This window comes from Diplotaxodon limnothrissa, linkage group LG4, assembly GCF_057381915.1.
Source record: "Diplotaxodon limnothrissa isolate DT_005_m linkage group LG4, D_limnothrissa_male_GT1.1, whole genome shotgun sequence".
NCBI classification, from domain to species: domain Eukaryota; kingdom Metazoa; phylum Chordata; class Actinopteri; order Cichliformes; family Cichlidae; genus Diplotaxodon; species Diplotaxodon limnothrissa.
The window spans coordinates 30,098,519-30,120,994 of record NC_140599.1 but is presented as its reverse complement, the minus strand read 5'-3'; the positions used below and the strand labels follow the sequence as shown (position 1 = coordinate 30,120,994).

At 41.9% G+C, this 22,476-nt stretch overlaps 1 protein-coding gene across 2 annotated transcripts in view; it reads right to left on the bottom strand.

Moving 5' to 3' along the window:
* Window positions 1-18,181, bottom strand: part of shank1 (SH3 and multiple ankyrin repeat domains 1) — a 78,417-nt gene extending 60,236 nt beyond the window's left edge. For both annotated transcript variants that reach the window (XM_085352837.1, XM_085352836.1), the window contains exon 1: window positions 17,678-18,181. In XM_085352837.1, coding sequence (XP_085208963.1) covers window positions 17,678-18,181 — 504 coding nt within the window. The remainder of the gene's footprint in view (window positions 1-17,677) is intronic.
* Between the last annotated feature and the right edge of the window lie 4,295 nt (window positions 18,182-22,476).

Sequence of the window (22,476 nt, the reverse complement as noted above, 5' to 3'; positions counted from 1 at the left end):
GTTAAATCCAGAATTGCATTTAAAACCCTTCTCCTCACATACAGTCTTAAGTGAATAGGCCCCATTATATCTTAAAGATCTAATAGTTCCATATTGTCCTAACAGAGCTCTTCATTCTCAGGCTGCAGGCTTACATGTGGTTCCTACAGTTTAAAAGTAGAATAGGAGGCAGAGCCTTCAGCTTTCAGACCCCTGTCCTGTAGATCCAGCTCCCAGTTTAGGTTCAGGAGACAGAAAACCACTTCAAATTTTCATTTTTCAGTGACGCTTAGATTCATCTGACCCCGAAGCATCCCTTAATGCTGGTTCAGGAAGCTGGACTTCCCATCACTCCATGCACTCGAGCACTTCTCCTCAACTCCCCCCTTTACACCCCCTTGCAGTTATACGCCACTGCTGCATGCAATATTTGTCTACTTTCTCTTGCACTTTGTGTTTTTGTGTGTTTGTTGTTTGTGATGTCATTCTGATTATTTTTCCTCTTTTATTTATTTGCCCTCATCCCTTAAACCAGGCCCATCCCTGAGCCTGGCTCTGTTAAAAGCTCCGTCGCCTTATTAGAGCTGATATTTCTAAGAGTCTTTCTTTAATATTGTGGATTCCTCATCTGACCATTTAAAGCGCCATCAGACGACTGTTGTCAGAAACTGGAGATATTAAAATGAAACAGAATAAAAGTGAACGTATTTATTTGACCAGCAAAAAGACTTCAGCTCAGCTACATTCCAAAATGTGGCGTCTACCTCAATGCACTACAGAGTCTCAATAAAGTTTAATGAATCAAGGTCTGAAAGCACACAAATCGTGCTATAGTGTAATGTTATAAAGCTTAAGCATTTTAAATAATTGGGTTAAACACCTCAATCCTTACAATAATGCGTCCATATTTTTGCTCTTTGGTTGTTACACCAGCACGGATGTGAAACATTGACAAGCCTAAATAAAGCGTCTGACCCTTGTATGTTTTTTCACTTTACATTGGCTTAAGAACCACAAAGCAAGTTATTAGTTTACACTTTTTAGCAACCAAAATAATAGATGCAAAGTTTCCAGCTGGCCAACAAAATCCAGATGATTATAAACAGATCTGTAGTAAATACACAATATATAAAAGAGTACTTCCAAAAGGAATTCACCATTAGAGTGTCACTGTGATCTCTGAGCTGGTAATTTGTAGGTCAGAACCTACCTTTGAAAAAAAAAGTGGACTAGATTACAAATAAGAGCATTTCAAAGACGGCATTTTAACCTGACTCAGGTCACAACTTTGACTCCTTCAAATACCGAAGACATCTGAAAACACTTTAAGCAGCTGGATTTGACATAGCAGACATAGCTTCGACCTTTAGAGAATAAAATGTGAAATGACTGTGACAGTGAAAAATATTATTTTACATAACACCCTGAACTGTCTCTTCCTTCTTCTTAACCTATAACCACTACCTGCAAATCCCCTCTTGATAAATATAATAAGCTGCTACATCTCCTGCTCTCTTTGTAAGTATCAGTGCACCAGCGGTGCAGTCTTGATTGATAGTGACTTGTGAGAGATCTCCCCAGCAGGATTGTGCAGCTCTATTAAGGGAGTTTTAACGCCTCAAAGGTAAATGCCACTGTGTGGGGAGAAAGGATATATCCTCTGATTTTCACAGATGCCACATGTGATGTAGCAAAGTAGCAAAGGCAACAGAAGTAAATGCAGGAAGAAGGTGCTGTGTTCTGGACAATTACACAACACTGAGAATTTTTTGTTCATGTCACAGCTAATTGCTCACCCGTACAGACCTTTGCACATCTATAGTACCGTCCACCATTTAAAATACAAAGCATACGTGGCTAAATGTTTTGTTTTTTAGCTCAAACTTGTAACGTACACCTGGAAGTTGGTTCGGATTGGGGTCTGATCACTTTCACATCATAAACGAACCGCTCTGGAGTTAATTTGGAACCGTACCGAGACCACCTACTCCAAAGGGTCTTGGTGCGATTACTGTGTTCACAGGTGCCAAGGAGGAAAACGAACACAAGTTCAATTTAAATGGACTAAACACAGCAGGTGTGAAACATCCTAAGACCGTGTGATGGATAGGAATCGTTTTGGTGATACTCGTGGATACAAATTGCCCCATTTTGTGTAATGACAGAGCTCAACTTTAAGCCTGATGTATTTCAGTGGAAAATGTGTTTCATATCTGCAGCATGCATATTCGCAAGAGTCTTCAGTGGAATCCCTGGCAACCAAGAAAACAGAGCTTTTAGATAAGTAGCAACAATTTTCTCCAGCCAAACAATGATCTTTGTCTGACCCTAACCGAGCTTCTAATGACAGTTAATAATGCGATTAAAGTCTAAAAATCCGTCCCCGCTGGTCCAATCACTCTTAACGCTGCTGACCCCATCCAGCCTCCAATGCACATGAACACAAATCAGTAGACAGGAGATCGGTCAGATGAAAAATCATGTTCAAGGTGATGGAAAAAATGGAAAATTCATATCCAGAGACACAAATTAATAGCTTAAAAGTTGTAACTACTTAAAAAAGCTGCCACAAGACTGTTACTGTGACTGCTGTAACAGTATTCTGTGACTGCAGCTACAACCCACAGCTACCAAAGAGACTCTCTGTGGAAAATGGATGTAGAAGATGGATCGAAAAAGTGAAGCCTATGCAGAAGTGTGATAAACCTAGCAAACAGGGGTGATTGTAAAAGAAGTCATATTGCATAGACATTTATGGTAATACAGTGTTCAGGTTCCTTGATCTGTCGCCTCAGTAAATAGAATAGAATAGAAGAATCCTTTAATTGTCCCACAAGGGGGAAATTTGGTTGTATCAGCAGCAACAACAAATATGCAAACAGAACAGGACACAGAACAAAAACACAATTTTTACATATTTACATCATGGACAATGGTTACCAAAGCAGAGTACTGTACAGTTATTAAAATTTGAGTACAGATAAGTGGCAAACCCAGGTTGTAAAAGGTTGTAAAATACTGAGTTTGTCCACTAACCAGCTGAAAGGAATATAAAATGATGTCCTGGTCAACTCAGCTCAGAGAACACCAAAGCAAATCCAATAAGAGCCATGCATCTAGATAACGTGCCCGTTTCTATTTATGTCCCACAATGTGGATTACAGTGTGCTTATAAGAGTGCTAAAAATGCACAGCATCTCAGCACTCGTAAAGAAAGCAAAGCTTAAAACACTCAGAACAACCGCCAGTCCAAACTTTTACTGCATACTTCATGTCATCAATAGCTTGTATTTGTGGATACACTGAGAAATTTCCTTATGATCCAGAATAGATTTTAAGATCATGCTGATTTTTTCCTGTCTACTGTACAAATATAATCTGCTGTGCAACAGCTCCAATGAAATCATAATATAAATTGCCATGTCAGAGTCAATTGGTGTAGGTCAATTTGTATTTAAACTGCATCTAATGCATCATTTCCTAGATGCACACCACTGATTAGTGCACATTAAATATTAGAGCTGGTTTTCTGCAAAAAAAAGAAAAAAAAAGGCAAAATAATTACCAGTGTGTAACACCTGCTTAGTATAGTAGGGTTAAACTTATAGACTAGATTCGAGAGGAGTAAAATAAATTTGAGAGAATTGAGTGTTGAACAGCCGGCAGATTTATTACAATGTTACAGTGGTGCAATAATCCAATGTAAACAGCATAGAAAATTAACAGAAGATCAACAGAGAAGAGCGCTCTTTTGAAAATAACAACAAAATAAAATAAAATAAGTAGTCTCTTTAGACCTGACTCCTGATGAGCAGGATATTGGGAGTTCAATAGTTTCCCAGAGAAACAATCCGTATGAAGTAAGCAGTTTTTGCTCTTGCTTATCTGAAATCCTGCGATTCGAAGTAATTCAGACTGTAGCTCTACTCCTGCATCCAGAACAGCTGGCCACACTGCTTTTGGATTCGCCAAGAGTTTTCACAGGGTCTGGCTCGCCATCCATATCCAGAACCACTTCAGATCCAGGATCACAAAAAACCAGTCGGAATTCCCAAGAAACAAATACACGCTCTGCCTGGTTTTGGTCGAGAGTAAAACACATAAAGGCCTTGTGTAGCTTGTTATTTGCTCTCGGTGTCTTGCTCCGTTTTGCCTAGCTTAATGCAGCAACGTGCTTTTGTTGCATTCACTGAACTACAGAAAATCAAAGTGTGTTCAAGGGGTGTCGGAAATAATAATACCAGGTAAAAACAAGAAAATACTAGTAACCATGTCTATAGGGGTTACACCCTCCCCCTTTGAATAAACATGAGTGCCTTCATGTACTTAAAATGTATCTAAACATCATAGATTTGAGTGTTTTCATAGCTACTAAACGACTCAAGAGCTTGGTTAAAGTTATCCAGAAATCGTTGTGCAAAGGATATAAGGGGTTGACCCAACTGGGGATAATGAAACCGTCCTGGGGGTCGCTTTAATCTCTCAGATTTTCTCACTTGAGGTGTTTCAGGAGTTATTTCAGGTGTTTGTTCAGCATGTTGGTCAGTGATATTTTCACTCTGCTCTATGTTTTCTATCTCAACATCTGGTTCTCCTTGAACTTGGACAATATGATTCTCTCCCATGATGTTGGAGTGAGATTCCTCATTCAGCAATTCAGGTTCAGTTTGATTTCCCTGTCCATGGTCATTCTCGTCCGAGATTGTCTCTATTGGTTGAAGCAAAGAGTTGTCACTTTTGAGCGTACATGGATCATTTTGAATTTCGGAGCTTGTTGTCTCATTTTGCACATGGGAATGGTTTTGAGTTTGGTCACAAATTCTGATAAACGTCTTGGTTTGGATTGAGGGATGACTTGAAATGCATTCATACTCCTCCTCAGACTCTGACATTTCTGTATCTTTAGGTTCAGAAGGGCTCTGCCGAGTCTTAGGTCGACGTGGAGGTTTGGGCTTTGTCTCAACCTCATCCTCAATGTCTGAGAGATCACCACATGCAAGTAAAAGGTCTCGATGAAGATTTTCCAGTTTCTTAACAACACGGTACACCATGTGTTCCCATTTATCGCCAAGTTTGTGTTTACTGCGCAAACGAACGTTCTTGACTAAGACTCTGTCCCCAGCTTGAAGTGTGGACTCTCTGACTTTTTTATCAAACCTGTTCTTGTTTCGCTCAGCAACTCTCTTGGAGTTTTCGAGTGCAATCTGGTAACTTTCCTCAAGCCTAGCTTTCAGATTGCGCACATACTGGGAATGGGATGTTGGTGAGTCCCCTGTAACTGGCAACCCAAAGGCAAGGTCGACTGGTAGCTTGGGTTTTCGACCAAACATTAGCTCGTAAGGGCTAAACCCGGTAACCTCACTCTTTGAACAGTTGTAGGCGTGGGTAAGAGGCTTGACAAAATCACGCCAATGAATCTTTTGCTCATCCTTCAGAGTGCCCAGCATACCAAGCAGGGTGCGATTGAATCGCTCAACGGGGTTACCTCTCGGGTGATAAGGACTGGTCCTTACTTTTTTAATGCCTGTGGTTGAGCACAATTCCCTAATAACATGTGACTCAAAATCCCTCCCCTGGTCACTATGGAGGCGTTCGGGGAACCCATAGTGAACTAAAAAGTTTTCCCAAAGATTTTTGGCCACAGTGGTTGCCTTTTGGTCTCGGGTGGGCAAGGCCACTGCATATTTCGTGAAATGATCTGTGATGACCAACACGTCTTTGGTACTCTTACTGTCGGGTTCAATAGAAAGAAAGTCCATACACACCAATTCCATTGGGCGTGTGGTTTTGATGTTAACCAGTGGTGCTGCTTTTTCAGGCAAGGACTTCCTTCTAACACAACGACCACAGTTCTTTATTTTAGTCTCAATATCAGCACCCATCTTAGGCCAATAAAATCTTGCCCTCACTAGATCATGAGTCCTCTCCCACCCCATATGACCCATATCATCATGGAGCAGCTTGAGAACAGTAGACCTAAGAGAGACAGGGAGTACAAGCTGGTAAGTTGTAACTGAGTCACACTGTCGTTTCCTATACAGAAGGCCATTTCTCATTTCAAAACGTTTCCATTCTCTGAGCATCAGTTTTATGTCAAATGTTTCAGACCTGTTTTCGCATGGAACATCAGCACCAGATTCTAGTAACTGAATGACGTGGTTTATGCTTGGGTCAGATCTTTGGTGTTCTTTAAGCTCATGCTCAGAAAACAAGGGAGCAGCTACTTGACCAGATGTTTCAGCATCACTGTATGCATCAGGAATGGCATCAGCACTCATAGCCAAGGACTCAACCAGAATGACACAAGGTGAGTTCTCACTGTTCTCATTGAGAAGATGCTTATTACATATAGCTGCTACAGTGTCAGGGCATACACTGTTAGAGCTTGGAAGGGATCCGAGAAGGCGTGAGGTGAGTTGTTGAATCCTGTTTTCCTCTTCCAATGTCACACTATCTGCAGCCAGAGTTTGATGAGGCCTCCGTGATAGGCCGTCGGCATCCTGGTTAGCCTTCCCAGCTCTGTATTTGATTTGGAAGTTGAAGGTAGACAACGCTGCTAACCAGCGATAACTCGCTGCGTCAAGTTTTGCCGTGGTCAGAATATATGTAAGCGGGTTGTTATCCGTTACAACGATGAACTCGTTACCGTAAAGGTAATCATGGAATTTTTCGACAATGGACCATTTCAGAGCTAGAAATTCTAGCTTATGAGCTGGATATCTGGTCTCGCTTGGTGTCAATCCCCTACTAGCATAGGCAATGACGCGCATTTTACCATCCTGCTCCTGATAAAGAGCGGCACCCAGGCCCGTGGTACTAGCGTCAGTGTGCAGAGCATATTGGAGCTTTGGATCTGCAAACCCCAATACAGGGGATGATGTTAACTTCTCCTTAATGCATTCAAAGGCTGACTGACAAACAGGTGTCCATCTGTCTGCAAAGGGTTCTCGAGGATTGAGATATTTAGAAGTGCCTGTTTGTTTCTGGCCTTTTCTGAGAGGTGGATAGCCACATGTGAGATCGTTTAAGGGCCGGACTATCTTTGAATAGTCCTTAACAAATCGACGATAATAGCCTGTGAACCCTAAAAATGACTTCAGCTGTTTCAAGTTTTGTGGCACTGGCCAGGTCTTGATAGCAGCAACCTTTTCAGGATCAGTCTGCACACCATTTTTGGAGACAATATGGCCCAAATATTTAACTGATGTCTGGAAAAAGCGACATTTTTTCGGGGACAACTTTAAGCCATATTCACGAAGACGGTCCAAAACATGCTTTAGCCTCTGTTCATGTTGCTCGAGGGAGTCTGAGAAAACAATCAAATCGTCTAGGAAGACGAGTACCTCCTTGAGATTAATGTCTCCCATACACCTCTCCATTAACCTCTGAAAGGTGCTGGGAGCATTTGTGATGCCTTGGGGCATTCGATTGGACTCATAAAACCCCAGTGGGCATACGAAGGCTGTTTTGGCTTTATCCTCCTCCTCCATCTCTATCTGGTAATAGCCTGACTTCAAGTCCATGACAGAAAACCAGTTTGAACCAGATAGGGCGGAGAAGGTCTCTTCGAGGTTTGGCAACACGTAAGCATCTTTTACCGTTTGCACATTAAGCTTGCGGTAATCCACACAGAGGCGTACCTCACCATTCTTTTTCTTGACTACAACGATGGGGAATGAGAAGGGAGATTCTGACTGTCTTATTACCCCAGCATCGAGAAGCATTTTAAGGTGTTTCCTGACTGCTTCGTAGTCATTTGGATGAATGGGCCGCGATCTCTGTTTTATAGGCGTTTCGTCTTTAAGCTTGATCTTATGCTTAACTTTAGTGGCATGGCCAAAGTCGAGATCGTGGCATGCAAAAACGTCACGGTAGGCACTAAGACTCTGCGTGACCCGACTTTCCCATTCCTTGGGCAGAGGTGAATCGCCAAAATCAAAGGTCAACTGGTCACTGGGTAATGAACATGAGTCTGCCGACAGGCTGCAACAGCCTGCAGAGTTTGCACTCGACGTGGTTTGAGTTTCAAGGACTTGGTCTGCAATGTGTAGTTCAGCAAGAACGCAGTTGACAGGAAGGATGATGTCATGATCGGTTTCGTTTCTGATCCAAATAGGATGCTTGTAAGGACTTTGACGTGGCACTGTGATAAGGCAGCAATCGACAAAGATTCCTCCCGGAAGGGCTGAGGAAGTTGGCTGCTCTACAACTGCCCATCTGTCAGTGGTTGGTGAATTTAGGTGGGCGTAACTCTCTAGGCAAACCCTTTCATGAGCTGGTATTACGTAAGGTGTGTTGCCCCTCAGTGTCATTAGTCCAAGCTTTCCTGTGCTTTTTGTTTCATGTCTATGTTCAAGGATTTTTAAAATCTGACTATAGCCATAGACAGCTGATGAAATAGGAGTATCCCTACAGTGTTCCTCATATAAAACATCAAGGGCATTTGTACCAATTAAAACTGGTAAGTCTGTGCTGGAACGTAAATCAGGGACAATGAGAGCTAATGTAGAAATTTGGGGCTCAGACTCAACAAACTCCTTTGGAAAGCCAATTGGAACTTCTACATACCCTAGATAAGGTACAACTTGTCCATTTGCACCCTCAACATCTAAGTCACTGATTGGCTGGATGGGAAGATCAGACAAATGTCTCTGGTAAAATGAGTGTGAAATAGTCGTTACTTGCGACCCAGAGTCTAACAAAGAATTGCAACTCACTCCAGCTATGTTGACATTAGCTGTGCACTTCTTGCCAATTAAGCCCTTTGGAAAGCTGGAATGACGCATACTTGTTTGTGCACAACACTTTTTTGTTGGGCGGTTTTGAGTGGGACTTTTGTCGCTTCTAGTTCCAGTTTGTCCCTCAACTGAAACAGGAACTAGTTTAAATCAGAGTCACATTGGTCTTCCCAAGCTTTTTGTTTTACCCTTAGCTCTTTCCGCTTGGCTTCAACAGTACTGGGATTCGGCTCATTGTCACAAGAGGGAGCTATATGGCCATCCTCGCCACAGTTAAAGCAGAACCATGGGCGAGGCTTTTTGTTTTTGCCAAAGCCTTCATTTTTCAACGGAGAGTTCTGTGTTTGTGCCTCCTTTAGCTGCTGTTTCTTTACAGCTTTTGGGAACTTTGCCTGAGGTTTCTTTGCAACCATGGTTTCCATTGAAGCTTTTAAGGAACTTAACTGTTCTTGCAGTTGAGCAATTTGTTTTTGCAGTTTCTTGGCAGATGCTTGAGCGGAGCTGTCAGTAGCAGCAGCAGCTTGAAACTCAGTGGTTGGGTAAACATTTAAAGGATTGGACTGCACCTTTACTTTTGAAATTCCCAAGTGCTGCTTCATGCGAGTTGACTTGGCTGCCTGCTTATCTTCCTCTGTTCGCAAGAGTAAAAGCAGCTCAGAAAAGGAGGGTGGACTGGATTTCTTTTGCTCTAGATGGAGGCTAGCGATTAGGTTATCATCCCAGCATCCCCTACAGAACTGCTTCAAAAGCTGCTGATCGAAATCACTAACTGGGACTCCTCCCCCTTTTACAACTTTGTCAAGGGTAGTCTGCAGCCTGTGCACATAGGCTGAAGGTTTTTCGCCAGCATTTTGGTTTGTACTCAAGAATTTTGCGAACAGCTCATCAACGTCATCTACAGTTCCATATGTAGAATCAAGCAAGCTCAAAAAGTCTTTGAGGCTGGACAAGGGACCCAATTGTTTAACAATGTTTGCAGCTGGCGGTAAGAGGCTGTCAATGATCTTCCGTACTACTTGTCTTTCAGGAACAGAAGAATCTGCAAGATAAAACTCAACATGACTTCGCCAAGTGTCATAGTCAACCTCCGTATTAGGGCATGGAGTTTTTCCAGAAAAGGACCTGAATTTTACAGAGCTTGGATAGGATTGGGACATATCAGTACTTTTGACAATGTGCTCCACAATGACCCTCTGGACTTCAGGTGTGGTCAAGTGTTCAGGGTTCAAAATAGGAGCTGGTCTGTCAGTAAGGGAAGGATTGATGGTGTCAGTGGTCAGAGTGGGTGGGATAGTTTCACTGCTTGGTCGTCTCAAAACAGAACCAGGTATTAAAGGGACTGGGTCATCTACTGAAATGACCTTAGAGGAGGCTGTACCCTCCCTTTCCCCAGCAGAGGCCTGAAGTTTGTTAAGTTCACTAAGTAGCATTTTCTCATAATCTACCCCACTCACCTTAGCAATACCCTTTAAATTAGAAAGGTAAGACTCTGTAGTACTAGCCGTTAGCTTAGCACTGTAAATTGGGGATAAGAGTTGGATGCTGTGAACTACATTTGGGTCAGATGTTGTTCTGTGACAGGGTAGTTCACCCTGAATCGACTCAATGGCTGTGCCATACTCAAACTCAACTATAACTGTATCTTTAAAGTCAGGGTCAGAACTAGCAATTTTCACTGTTCGTGCAATAGAACCATAGTGTTGCAAAAACTTAACAACTTCTTCATCAGTCTCTGTACCAGAAAACCCACTGATTAGTACAGCATTTGGTACCTTGATACGTTCACGTTCAATGACATCCATGTTACTTCAGTGGAAAAATGTGCAAAAATTGTCATAAAACTGCCAACTGTGTGCCAATGATTGGATTAAAGGCATTAAATAGCCAAACTCCTCCTGGCTGGCTCGCCACTTTTATGTAACACCTGCTTAGTATAGTAGGGTTAAACTTATAGACTAGATTCGAGAGGAGTAAAATAAATTTGAGAGAATTGAGTGTTGAACAGCCGGCAGATTTATTACAATGTTACAGTGGTGCAATAATCCAATGTAAACAGCATAGAAAATTAACAGAAGATCAACAGAGAAGAGCGCTCTTTTGAAAATAACAACAAAATAAAATAAAATAAGTAGTCTCTTTAGACCTGACTCCTGATGAGCAGGATATTGGGAGTTCAATAGTTTCCCAGAGAAACAATCCGTATGAAGTAAGCAGTTTTTGCTCTTGCTTATCTGAAATCCTGCGATTCGAAGTAATTCAGACTGTAGCTCTACTCCTGCATCCAGAACAGCTGGCCACACTGCTTTTGGATTCGCCAAGAGTTTTCACAGGGTCTGGCTCGCCATCCATATCCAGAACCACTTCAGATCCAGGATCACAAAAAACCAGTCGGAATTCCCAAGAAACAAATACACGCTCTGCCTGGTTTTGGTCGAGAGTAAAACACATAAAGGCCTTGTGTAGCTTGTTATTTGCTCTCGGTGTCTTGCTCCGTTTTGCCTAGCTTAATGCAGCAACGTGCTTTTGTTGCATTCACTGAACTACAGAAAATCAAAGTGTGTTCAAGGGGTGTCGGAAATAATAATACCAGGTAAAAACAAGAAAATACTAGTAACCATGTCTATAGGGGTTACAAGTGTCTGTGTGTATTTATCTGTGTCCTGTGCATTACTGCATGTAGATGCTCTTCCATCACTCCATATCCTCCTCCCTCAATTAATAACCTTTCCATTTGCATACTACGGTCAGTCCCTTGATTCATTATAATACAATTAAAATGCAATTAGGGCTTATTTAGGAGGAATTAGCCGAAGTGTAGAACAGAGCTAAAGCAGTGGGTGAAGGTGGGAGGGGGAAGGAATGATACTTCACATCAGTGACAGGACAGAGGAGGAGGATAAAGGGCCCGGTGGCGCCAGTGTCCGGCAGCCTCGCCTCTGTCAGTGCGCCCCAGGGCAGCTGTGGCTACAATGTAGCTTGCCATCGCCAGTGTGTGAATGTGTGTGTGAATGGGTGAATGACTGAATGTAGTGTGAAGCGCTTTGGGGTCCTTAGGGACTAGAAAAGCGCTATACAAATGCAGGCCATTTTCCATTAAAGAGCAAGAGATTGACCAAGAGGGATAACTGTGGACTTCAGATGTTTTCATTCTGAAAGTACAGTCTGAGATTGAGAAAGGGAGTTAAACAATGACCCAAGGAGGCTGAGACAGGACAGGAAGAGTGCAAGAGTATGAAATGTCAGAGAGATGCCGCTGGGTTCTAACGCTCATGACCTTGAGGAGTAAGACAATATGCACTCAGTCAGTACACCTCGGCAGGAAGTCGATGAGGTTATGTTTCAGCTCTTTCTTATGTTAATGTTTATCTGCAAGTGTGAGTTTATCTTTAGAATCAGCTCAGAAATAGAGCACAAAAAATGGAAGAGATCAAAGGGGCTTTAAATAACTGAAGAAGACATTAAAAGAGTGCACACTTAGACAAATATTTCAAAACAAGTTAATGAATGCGATTACAAGCCTTTTAGAATTGTTTTTAGGTCTGTGTAATTTAAGAAAGCAAATTACACAGATTGCAAAAGCAATTCAGCATCTAATTGCTTTAAAGACATATAATTATTTATTATTTATTTTGTGTAATCCTTTGCACCACCCGCACAAAAAGAAAAGATCTGAAGTGTCAGGGTCCCTGTGCCTACCCGGTCGGCTCAGTATGGCTACATATGTTTTTACATTCTTTTTTGTTCCTGCTCTCTCCCTTCCCCCTTTCCCTTCTCCCTCTGCCTGGGCGGAGCTCACCTGTGGGCTCCTGCCCTTGGCCCACGCACCGGGTCGCAATCACGCACCTGCGGCTCATCATGAGTGTTCCAGCTCCTTTATAAGATGGCAGCTCTGTGTTTCTCGTCGCTGGACCGTTGCCGACCCTCGTCAGTGTAACCCCAGCTCAATTACTTCTAGAGTGTTTTCACAGCGATTTGCCTTACAATCCCTTCGTGTCTCTGTGTACAGATTCCCTGGACCAACCCCTGTGTTACCCGAGTGATTGGAGTGTGAAGAGGAGCGTGAGGAGTGGACGGAGTGTGTGTGTGTGACTATCGGCGTCTTTCCCGTTCGTGTGTGGACCCCCGGAGCCCGGCTTTCCCCTCACTTTTGTAAATAATCACCTGACGTATCATAATAAAGACTCTTGTGCTTTCAAGACCTAGAGCCTGCGCGTGAGTCCGTTCAGTCCCGCTGTGACATGAAGAGGCATAAAAATCTTTCCTATTAAAAGACTGAACTCAAACAGGCTTCATTTTTGTTGTTTTTCTCAAAAAAATATTTGAAAGTTCTTCTGTGGAGGAGTTCTCCGATAGTACCCGCCTATCTCAGTGTTTTTAAGTGTTTTTGATCCATGTCAAATATTATTTGATTATATTTGATTCCTGATTTGCTCATTTCCTACTTGCCCACCTAGTTTCACAAAAGACAGAAAAAACTGTCACTGATTGCATTCCTCTACCTCAGCTCTCTCCTTGGTAAAGACATTTTTTTTTAAAAAACTGAGAAATGTTACACATTAAAAGCAAATCTTTATGCTCATTTCCAGCTTCTTATTCTTGTACTTGGACTTCAAATTGCTCCGTATTTAGCTTAAATGAGCTTTGGTGGAACCCGTCACGTCATCCTCTGTTTGAAACAGCCTGTTTTAGCTTCCTTCTGATTGGCTACCTCTCACAAACAGAGTGTCAGAACAGCAGGTGGGGGGTTTAAGTGCTGGAGCCGAATGTAACTCGACTTCTTTGGGGGATTATGAAGACGTTGGGATTGTGAAGCTTCTTCAGTGCTAGACAATGATGGGGAATCTTGGGTATTTAACCTCTTGGAGTACCTGAGAGTTGAAGACCCACCCTGAAGCCTTTTGGATGAGTCATGAAATTTCTTCATGAATCTAAGGAAAAGTCAAGTTGATTTCTAATGGAGGAGAACCTACAGAGACTTATAACAGGTGGCGCTTCTGTGCTCACGCCCGGAGCTGTTGGATTGTCTCGGCTATATTATAAATTTCCACTCTCAATGACATCATGCAGAGCCAAGAGTAGAAAAACTGAGTGTTTAGATCAGACCGAAGCCAGGGTTTTCAGCTCATATGAATTCCCTGCACATGCTGCGATCTGATTGATATTCTGGGCAGGTTTAATATGGGCATCCACTAATGGAGCAGCATATGTGATGGAACATAAAGAAAAGCAGAAGAGCTCCACTTAAAGTGTAGCTGATTAATGCGATGCTAATGCTAATACTTTTTAGTATTGCAATCACAGTTTTTAAGGTGGCTGCAGTAACAAGTTATTTCAGATTGAAGTGAATCTTAAATGTTCAGATGTAAAGATACAGAAAAATCAACATAAAAAATGGCATAATGTTAGCTAAAGGTCAACATGAACCTGCAACCACCTCCTTTCTGTAGAGCTATTTTCATTTCACCTTTATTTACTTCTGTCTGCTTCACTTTATCAATCTCAATCCCTCTCTAACTCCTACATCTACCTATCTCACAGCTTCATTCCACTTTGATCTACTCCCATTTCCCCCCATTTACCTTTGCCTCTATCTTCTTCGTACTTTCATCTACTCTGTCTCCATCTTTTTACCCCTCTCTCTTTTTGCATCAGTGCCATTTTCTGTCTTTATGGAACTGTCTAGTAAATTTCTGAGGTTTTGCCCCCAAGCATAAATGAGCATCTTCCCCCAAAACCCTTTTCATTTATTCATATTTTTACAGTAAAACTTTGATTCTGTTGTTAGAATAAACAGGGAGAAGTGAATTATTTACGGTCTAATTTAAAAAATACCAAATCACGCAGACACAAACACATGCATGCACACAGATACACACAGCAAAAACACAGCTGAAAACACCCATGCACAGATCAATAATAAATCACACAGCAGCAAGAGGGAGGAAGAAGGCATGAGCGAAGCATTTATAGCGCTCTGGGATGGTAAATACAAAATATGGACAGCCATCCACACGTTTGGAGTCATATTCTTGCTGTTGGTGTATAAAGCAACCAATAAATACATGACAGAGGCCAAGATCACATAACCGAATAAAGAAACGGGGACAGATAGTAAATGGTAATGGTAAATGGCCTGTATTTGTATAGCGCTTTTCTAGTCGCTAAGGACCCCAAAGCGCTTTACACAACCAGTCATCCACACACAGGTGATGGAAAGCTACATTGTAGCCACAGCCACCCTGGGGCGCACTGACAGAGGCCAGGCTGCCGGACACTGGCGCCACCGGGCCCTCTGACCACCACCAGTAGGCAACGGGTGAAGCGTCTTGCCCAAGGACACAACGATCGAGACTGTCCAAGCCGGGGCTCGAACCAGCAACCTTCCTATTATAAGGCGAACTCCCAACTCTTGAACCACGATCGCACCGTTAGCGACTTTAATCTGGACATGAGCAAAGATGCATCCACAATGATTTCCTCAATTATCAGTGAGTTTAATTTTAACAGATCGCTCATCACTGAGATTCAAGTGGGGGGAAAAGGCTGAAAAATGCCTGGCACCGATTTCTGCCTGATTTTTGTGAGTGGTTAAAGTAAAGTACTGTACACGGAGGCAGCTCCATCTCCAACCCGTAAAGCCAATTTAGACACACTTGTGTTGCACTGATGTGATGTAAGACCGCATCCGGGGAAATGCAGAGCGATGGCAGATTGGTCTATCGTGATTCTGGACAGCCCTCTTAAAACCAGTCACACCTAAAAGGGCTTTTCACACCATGCTTTATTGCACCATTTAAAATCTCTTTGGTAACATTAAGCTAGGGCCCCCCCCGTAACTCCTCTCTCCACTTTAGCTTCACTCAGTTTGGCTGAATCCTTTCCTGCTTTGCAAAATCTAATTCTTGTCCACATACTCTCATCCTAATTGCTTTTGTGTGCATTTTGGCTCTGCCTCTCGCTCTCTTCGTCTTTTCTCGGGAGTTGGGTCACCTTGAAAGTCCCTCTCTTTCTCTCTCTCTCAGAGAGCCACTTTGCTGAAAGTGTTTGCGCTTCTCTTGGTTGTTCACTGTGGATGCAGTGAGACAGCAAGAAAGAAAGAGAGAATTATACTCTCCCACACTGCACATTGTCCATTTAGACTGAACTGGCCGCATGTACTGTCATACATTCGTGGACGGATTAAGAAACGACTGGCCCCAGGGCAACAATGCTGAACACGGCTCCCTCCTACCTAACACCAAGGAGTCAGTACAGAGGCATAGATGTTCCACAGTAAACCTGAGGCGACGTGTATTTCTTTGAAGGTGTCACGAAGGCTTCCTTGTTTTCACACCTTGAAAATTTTTATTTCTTCACAGATCTTTCGCTCAACTGTACTATCTATGTCTCTGGTCACTGAAAGCAGCTGCGTTTTTTACAGCTCTTTTATAAAAGCAGGCACCAAATTGGTGATTTTTTTTTCTTCAGTTGTCTGCTTATGTTTTCTAAATCATGCCACACTGATTCTCATTTAAAGAATGTAAAATCTTGCAGGTTTTCAGTGCAGCTTTCGTGGATCAGTTGTGTTCAAGTTCTTCATTAAAGCATGGAGTTGTGGTGTGTTAAGGAGTGTAAGAGTGTAGTGATTAGTTAGTAGGCTGTCACGTCCAAAAACTGGGAAGATTTAGGCAAAACTGTGCTGTTTACGTTGGAAATCTAACCTGAACTGAAGACTCCAGGTTGGACTCGCTGTAGTTGTTGTGCTGGAATATCAGCACAAGCAGTCGTGGCAAGATGCAAAGTGATCATGGAGTTTTTTGTCAAGGTTTTCTCTAAAAATTCTCATCTTCTCAAGCTGTTGCAGCATGTATTATCTAAGGCCATACTGCATAATTTAAGAATCTCTGAGTTCCTGTAGTAATATGTCAATAAAATTGCCCACTTGTGTCATTGTGTCTTCAACCCAGCAGCATAAATAAATGATATCAAACTGTACCGGCAGTTATAATGGCACTTTTCATGCTGCCGCTCGTGAGGGAAACAATAAGTGTAAACTAGCTGTCACCCTCCAAATGCAGACTTTGTAGGTCTGTAAAACTAAATAAGTGCATCATGATGTCAAAGATGTCAAAAGACACTTTATGCATAAAGTTACCAAATAGGAGGCATCTGACCAAACAGCAATTGGACAGAGTAAGTATGATTATATGCAACTGGAAACATCATAAACTGGTACCAGAAGCTTCTGCAGCAGGTGAATAAACTCCCCAGAACACTGACAATCCTCATCAGTACAATTCAATTCAATTTTAATTATATAGCGCAAAATCACAACAACAGTCACATCAAAGCGTTTAATATTGTAAGGTAAAGATCCACCATTAATTCAGAGAAAACCCCAACTATCAGATGACCCAGTATGACCAAGCACTTGGCGACAGTGGGAAGGAAAAACCTCCTTTTAACAGGAAGAAACCTCTGGCAGTACCAGGCTCAGGTCAGGGCAGCCATCTCCATCACAGGAGAGGGCGACAGGACAAAAAAACACATCTAACAACTTTTTGATTTGGATCTTTGGATTCAGTTCAGCTTTAGTTGTTTCCTTAGATGGAATTGTTTTTATTGTTTAAAACTATTCCGCTTTAGTATTTTTAATGTGTGTGTTAGGAGCATTTAAGCTGTTCAGAACATATAGAGTGCTAACATGTAAGTATTACGTACACATCCCAAAGCCTCCCCATGATGGTTATGATCAAACTGAAAAAGACTAAAACTAAAGATGTTTTCTCCATACACACAATATTAAGACAGTTATTATTTTTCATTTTCTGATATTATATTTAAAAAAGAAACCTTGTGTTGCATGATTCATAACTGAATGAATCTTGATTCTTGGGTGTTGAAACTGTTGGAACAGCAGGTGGACTTCAGGCTGTTTATAAACTTGTCAGTGATTGTTGCTGTGTGCAGACAGCACTCACCGTTTGCTTTATGTCTGGGATGCCAATGCGAAACACCATCATGGCAATGTGGGCGTCCTCAGATGGCAACGAGCTGGCGCTGTGTTCCTTCAGCCTCCTCTGCTGCTGCTGCTGCTGCTGTATCTGATTGGCCTGCTGTTGGTGTGTGGGTCCGGGGTTAGACGAATAGGGGTTTCCAGGATTCCCCGGTCGGACCTGCCTGTCCCCTGTGGGACGTCCGGCAATTTTACCTGACTGCCTGTGTCCCTCGCCTCTGCCGCCCCGTGAGAGGCCTCCACGCCTGACCTCCTCCACCATCTCCTCCTCCTCGTCTTCCTCCTCCCCCTCTAGCTCGCCATTCTCCTCCTCTTCCCCTTCATCATCGCGTTCATCTTCCTCCATTTCCTCTTCCTCCTCTTCCTCCTCCTCTTCCTCGTCCTCTGCCCCAGGATAGAGATGTCGACTGTTTCCCAGCATCCTTTGTTGCTCCTCGTCGCTGGACAGGGGGCTAAATGGCATCGTCATGGCGACAGAGAGGGCGGCAAAAGTGGCAACACCATCATTCCCAGAGATACACTGCAAGGTGAAAAAGAAAGGAGGAGAGGACATGATCAGGAACAAACTGCAGAAGAAAAAGTTTTTAAGTAGAGCATCTACACAGCATCACTCTAAAATAATGTGGTCGCTATGGTAACAGACATGCAGTACTTCTAACCCTGAACACATGATGACATACTATTCACACCTCATCTATAATTGAAGCCACTTGTGATGTTAATTTTCAGCTCCCCGACTCTCGACAGACATTAAACTCAATACAAGTCTGAACTTTTGGAAGCTTTCCGTCTCCATTACATGCTGGTATTTGACTCTGATAAATAGAACTGTACCACTAAGTGCTTCTGTACTGACATAGACTCTTAAGGAGTTACCACTGAGACAACTTGTACTACATATACAAGGTGGACACAGTCAGAGATCAGCTGGTCCCCAAGTGAACCTGGTGAAACCCTCGAAGATCAGCAGATAAAGGCTGCTGCAGGTAGCCTGAGTTTTAGTTCCTGTTTTTTCTTTGATATTTCCTTCCTCGTGTTTCTGAGTGTTTGCTTTCCCCCCATGTTTTTTCTGTTCTGGTCTGTTTATCCCTCTGTATGTCTGAATCACTCATAGTCGCTCCCTATTTTGTTTTGGTTGTTGTGTTTTATACTGAACTTTCTACTCTTTTACTTCCTGCCTTGGTTAGCTTCACACCCTCAAGTGTTCACCTCCTCTGTTTCCTTCATTCTTTGCAAGATAGTCATTTATCCTGCTCCAGTCTACTTCCTAGTGTTTCCCAGCGGGGTTTTTTCTGTCAGGTGTTTTTTATATGGTTTTTATTCAATTACAAATACAACACATATGTACGTGTAAATCACTTTTATTATTGCTACTTTGCTCAGGTGTGCAGAACCTGTAAGGCCTACGAAATTCCCTAAGACTTCTTTCAGCACATTTCAAAGAGATTGTTTCAAACTTTTGATACAAAAATCCTCCTACAGTAAAAATATCTGTAGCAACTTCTTCCAGTGATCCTGGAGCAATTTTGTGCCAACTGTGCATTTTTTCCTGTAATGATGTTAAATGGCAAAAGTGATAACTGAATGGCTTGGAGTTTACTAAATTTAATACTTTGGATCCATGGCCAGGAATATTGCCAGATCTTAATCCAATTGAGAATCTACAGTCAAGCCTCAAAAAAGCAGGTGGACAGGCTGAAACCAACAAATTGAGATCAACTTGCTCAAAGGCATCTCAGGATTTGACCCAGAAGCTTGAACTATCACTAATGATAACACCGTAAATACTCTTTGCATAAGTTTGATTTATCTGCAAATTAAAGTCAGTATATTGTAGAAACATGTTGAAAGCAATCTGAATAAAACCAGAAGTGAAAAAGTTAATGAAACACAAAAATTAGTTTTTACTGCCAAAACCTTTGTCTTGGGCTATACAAATATTGTTCTTACACTTTCTTTTAGGCAGGATTAAACTAAATGACAGTTTTTGGTCAATCAGTGCCTCAAAGCTGGGGGAAATATCTAGGATAGACTTTTCCATTGGTGAGTTCTCACAATTTTGATGGAGCTTTTTTGGACAGGACCATGTTCTGTGTGGCGTTTTCTGCCTCTACTGAATCATCAGGGACAGACTGGCTGCTTGTTCTGTGCCGAGGCTCACTGTGTTCCCTTATTTCAAGGAGAGAATAAAGAAAAAAACTGTGGGATGTTCATACCAGCTGCATGGCTGTTTTGATTTTTATTTCATACGTTTTATCCTTCCCTGTAATAATCATCAATAAACCAACACAGCCAAATCTAACCCTACATAGCAGACAATGTGTCGATGCACATCTGCAGTGCAGACACTTGTAAAGGACTATAGCACTTCATATAACAGAAAAACCATACACTCGTGCTCTTGCCATCACCCCTGAGAGAGCTGAGAAGCCACTTCAGAGCGCCAGTGAGCAAGATAACAGATCTGTCCCTGAAGGACTCCGCTTGGCTCTGTGCACTGTTTTCAGGATTTTCAGCACCACTACATTCTGGACAGCTCCACACAGACCCAAACAGCTGAATAACAAACGGCGAGGAAGACACCGCTCGGGTTTACACGCGAGGATAGACGAGTCAACAGAGAGAGATGCCAGAGAGAGATGCAGGAGAAAGCAAGGAAACATCTCATTTATCATCCCATTTGTAAGCAATTACACAAATTTCCTCAAGTAGCTCTAATTACCAGTCATTTTGCAAATCTTTACATGCAGATGTTAATGCCTTTCTCACAGCTGATCTAAAAAAGTATGCAGCATCAAGTATTAAGTTGGTTTTGATTTGACTTGAATGAATGTAAAGCCCATATAATAAGGGAAATTTACAATTTAAATGGACTTATGTGGTGTGTGTGTGTGTGTGTGTCTATGTGCATGTGTCACGAGGCTGCCGAGAGACTCAGGGGGACTCTGAGTCATGTTGTGGATTGAAAAAATGTGTCAGACTTGTAACGTTGAGGCTTTGGCTTTCCTCGTGGGAGCGAGAGTTAAAACTACCATCTGTCCAGCTCGAAGAGAAACAAAAGGGTCGAATAAAACAAATCTACACGGAAATGAAACAGCGAAGACAGGAGTGGATGACAGGGCTATTCATGTGGCAAAGCATAATCACCTTAAGATGCCATTTGGATTGGTATAAAGTCTGAAATTCCTGAAAAATAGAAGCACCTTTCTTTAATATAACCAGCTCAAAGAGTTGCCTTGATTTATTTAATGCGAGTGTAGAAAATATACATCGATCCGAATAGCTGAAATAAATGAAACTTATAAAAAATACAAAAATACCAGAGTCCAACAAAAAAACATGATCTAAAACCTTAATTTGAGGCTAAACGGCTCACTGTTTTGATACTTTGTGTCTGCCTTGAGATGCTATTCTATGTCAGCCTTCTGTGTCCTTTCATTTTCTTCTCACTTCTCACACACACAAACAAACTCAGTCAATGCAGAGCTGGTTGTGACAACTACTGACTGGCTGAAAACATTTCTGTCTGAACTTCTGCTCACAGTCAGGAAAAAAAGGGCTTGTGCAGCAAACTGTAGAGCACAACCCCCCACCCCCCCCACCCCCACCACCACCACCACAAACGTACCAAAGAAATGTCAAATCAATTATTTTATAATTAGCATTTTATCATTAACATTAACGCAGAAGTAGCATTTCAAAAATGTGTCTTACTGAGTTTTTTTGTAAGAGTTTCTGCAGAAACACGTCTAGGTGACTGATCATAACTGAACATGGAAACAACAAATTGACTAAATTAAAGGAAAAATCTCAAGTTGTCAGCAATTCTGTGTAACATAAACGATTTATCAAACCACAGTGTTTGGCGTATAATTTAGTGCTCACTCATACTCATGCCCCTGAGTACAAATGGTTGATCAGCCCTAGCAAACTTGGTTTTAATGGCCAGGCTTTTGTTCTCTTGCTTTGGTAATTAGGCACAGCTTACAGCATATCTCATTTGAAGGTAAAACAAAACGCTAAGAGCTGTTATCAGAGCTGACATTAATTTGAAAATGACGCACACAGAGTATAAACCCACTGCATTTGTAAGTTGCTGTTACAGCTAGCCTTCAGAATAGCTTTCATGTTAGCTGCAATGTCTTGTTAGGTGGCAGTTTCTACTCACTTCCTTTGCCCAATGTGTGCCTTTCTCTTTTTTTGTGTATATTCCTCTGGATTGTATACATCTCTTCTGTTTGCTATTGATTCCTGCTCTCTTACTATTTATATTTTACTCCTGCACACTTGGCATGGAGCACCCATAATTTCATTGTACATGTACAATCATAATAAAAGACTCTTCTTTCCTATTCTATTCTTTAAGTGGGAGGAATAGGAGTACCCGGAGAGAACCCAAACATACAGAGAGACAGCATGCAAACACAGAAGGTCCCCAGCTGGCTGATGGAGGTGAACCCAGGACCTTCTTGATGTGAGACTATTAGCTTTGCAGTGTAGAGGAGAAAGGGTCAAAGATTACAAGGGCTGCTGTATTGTACTCTATCATTTATGATGAAAAGATATGGTTTCAAGACCAAGCATTTAAAGAAACGAAATTCTGGTTATTTTTTGCTTAATTTGTTCTTTCTTCTTGATTCAGTTTTTTTTTTTAAACTAACAAAGATTTGAGGGTCACATGCAAGAAGAATTTTGTTAATTTTGTTGTTTTACTTTGCATTATTTCTTATTTTTGGACACAAGAGTAGCTTTAATTAAAAGACC